Source organism: Stegastes partitus, unplaced genomic scaffold, assembly GCF_000690725.1.
Source record: "Stegastes partitus isolate 25-593 unplaced genomic scaffold, Stegastes_partitus-1.0.2 Scaffold1292, whole genome shotgun sequence".
In the NCBI taxonomy this organism is placed as follows: Eukaryota; Metazoa; Chordata; class Actinopteri; family Pomacentridae; genus Stegastes; species Stegastes partitus.
In genome coordinates this window covers 56,121-57,497 of record NW_007579023.1, presented here as the reverse complement: position 1 = coordinate 57,497, position 1,377 = coordinate 56,121, and the positions used below count along the sequence as shown (strand labels likewise).

The 1,377-nt window shown below is 42.0% G+C and overlaps 1 protein-coding gene across 1 annotated transcript in view; it reads right to left on the bottom strand.

Moving 5' to 3' along the window:
• LOC103369470 (chloride channel protein 1-like) overlaps positions 1–1,377 on the bottom strand; it is a 51,971-nt gene that overhangs the window by 12,438 nt on the left and 38,156 nt on the right. The window contains exon 5 of the mRNA XM_008298192.1: positions 669–794. Within this exon, the coding sequence (XP_008296414.1) occupies positions 669–794 (126 nt within the window). The remainder of the gene's footprint in view (positions 1–668; positions 795–1,377) is intronic.

The following is a 1,377-nucleotide window of genomic DNA, read 5'->3' as shown; positions in this document are numbered from 1 at the left end:
GCTGCCACCACCGTGCTTCACTGTGTTTGCGATGGTGTGCAGCGTTTGGTTTGATGTGCAGAGATCCATAAATAAAGATTTGTACACTTTGAAAGCTGCATTCTTTTAGGGAGATGATTAGATGAATATATATTTGAATACGGTGGAGCCTAAAAGGCACTGATTTGAGCTATTTTTCCATTTGAACTGTAACTTTTTCCATAAAACTGGTCAACGTGTGTGGAGATGCTCAATATAAACTGTAGGAAGTTGAAGATGTTTGTATGTTTTCTTTAAGGAGGAGGAGTCTGACTTATATCTGAACTGTATCTATCACCTAAAAGAACATATCTGGAAGATGTTTATGTACGCTGTACGTTCTCATTTCCAGTCGGAGTAAATGTGTGAATTCATAAAAACATGACATCTTTTCTCAGTGAATCATACCTTCTGTGTAAAATATTTTTTAAAAATATGACTGTGAACTACAAGGAAGTGACACGGAGACACTGTGGGCTGATTTAAATGCAAACTAATGTGTGAGGATTTTACACTTTGGTGCAGCCGGATGCTTTTATACTGTAGGTGATGACTTGGAACATTTGCGGTTTATCTAAAGCGGCGAATATCCCTGAGCTGCTTTAATAAAACGCCGCCTCAGCTGTCTCAGTGTTGGATGTGCGTCTCACCAGCATCCTTGTTCCAAACAGACAGAACCCTGAATATGAAGGCGCTGAACGTGGCGGCAAAGTACCCTCGCCAGTAATTCCTCACCGCAAAGTAGGTGGACGTGACCTCGATGCTGAACAACACGCCTGGTGGAGGTGGAGGGATGGAAGGAGGGATGGAGGAGGGATGGATAGAGGGATGGAGGAGGGAGGGATGGAGGTGAGGAGAATGGAGGAAGGATGATGGAGAGTGGAGGGAGAGTGGATGGAGGTTGGATGGTGGGAGGGATGGAAGGGAGCATAGAGGATGAAGGATGGAGAAAAGATGGAGGAACACAGAAACACATATTAAATACATAAATAATCAGACTGAGTCCAGGAACAGGAGAATCATTCAAACACACAGAAACACGATCAGCAGCGAAGCAGACAAAAAATAATCCGATATTTTATTCTGAATCCTGTAAAAGCAGCTGAATTAATGACAAAGACGGAGCTCTGAGAGAACCAACGTGGTGCCAGAGATGGATTCACTTTATGCAGTTTTTATTAAATTCTAACTTTGGTTCAGAACCGTGCAAAAGATCATAGAAATATCAGATGTTTGTGTAATTATTGTGTTTATAGTATTCTGTGCTGCAGGACGACAAGATGGAGCATTCAGTCAGAGTCACAGAGAGAAATCTACAGCAAGAAGAACCAGACAAGGAAAGTCCAAAACAAGTCAAAA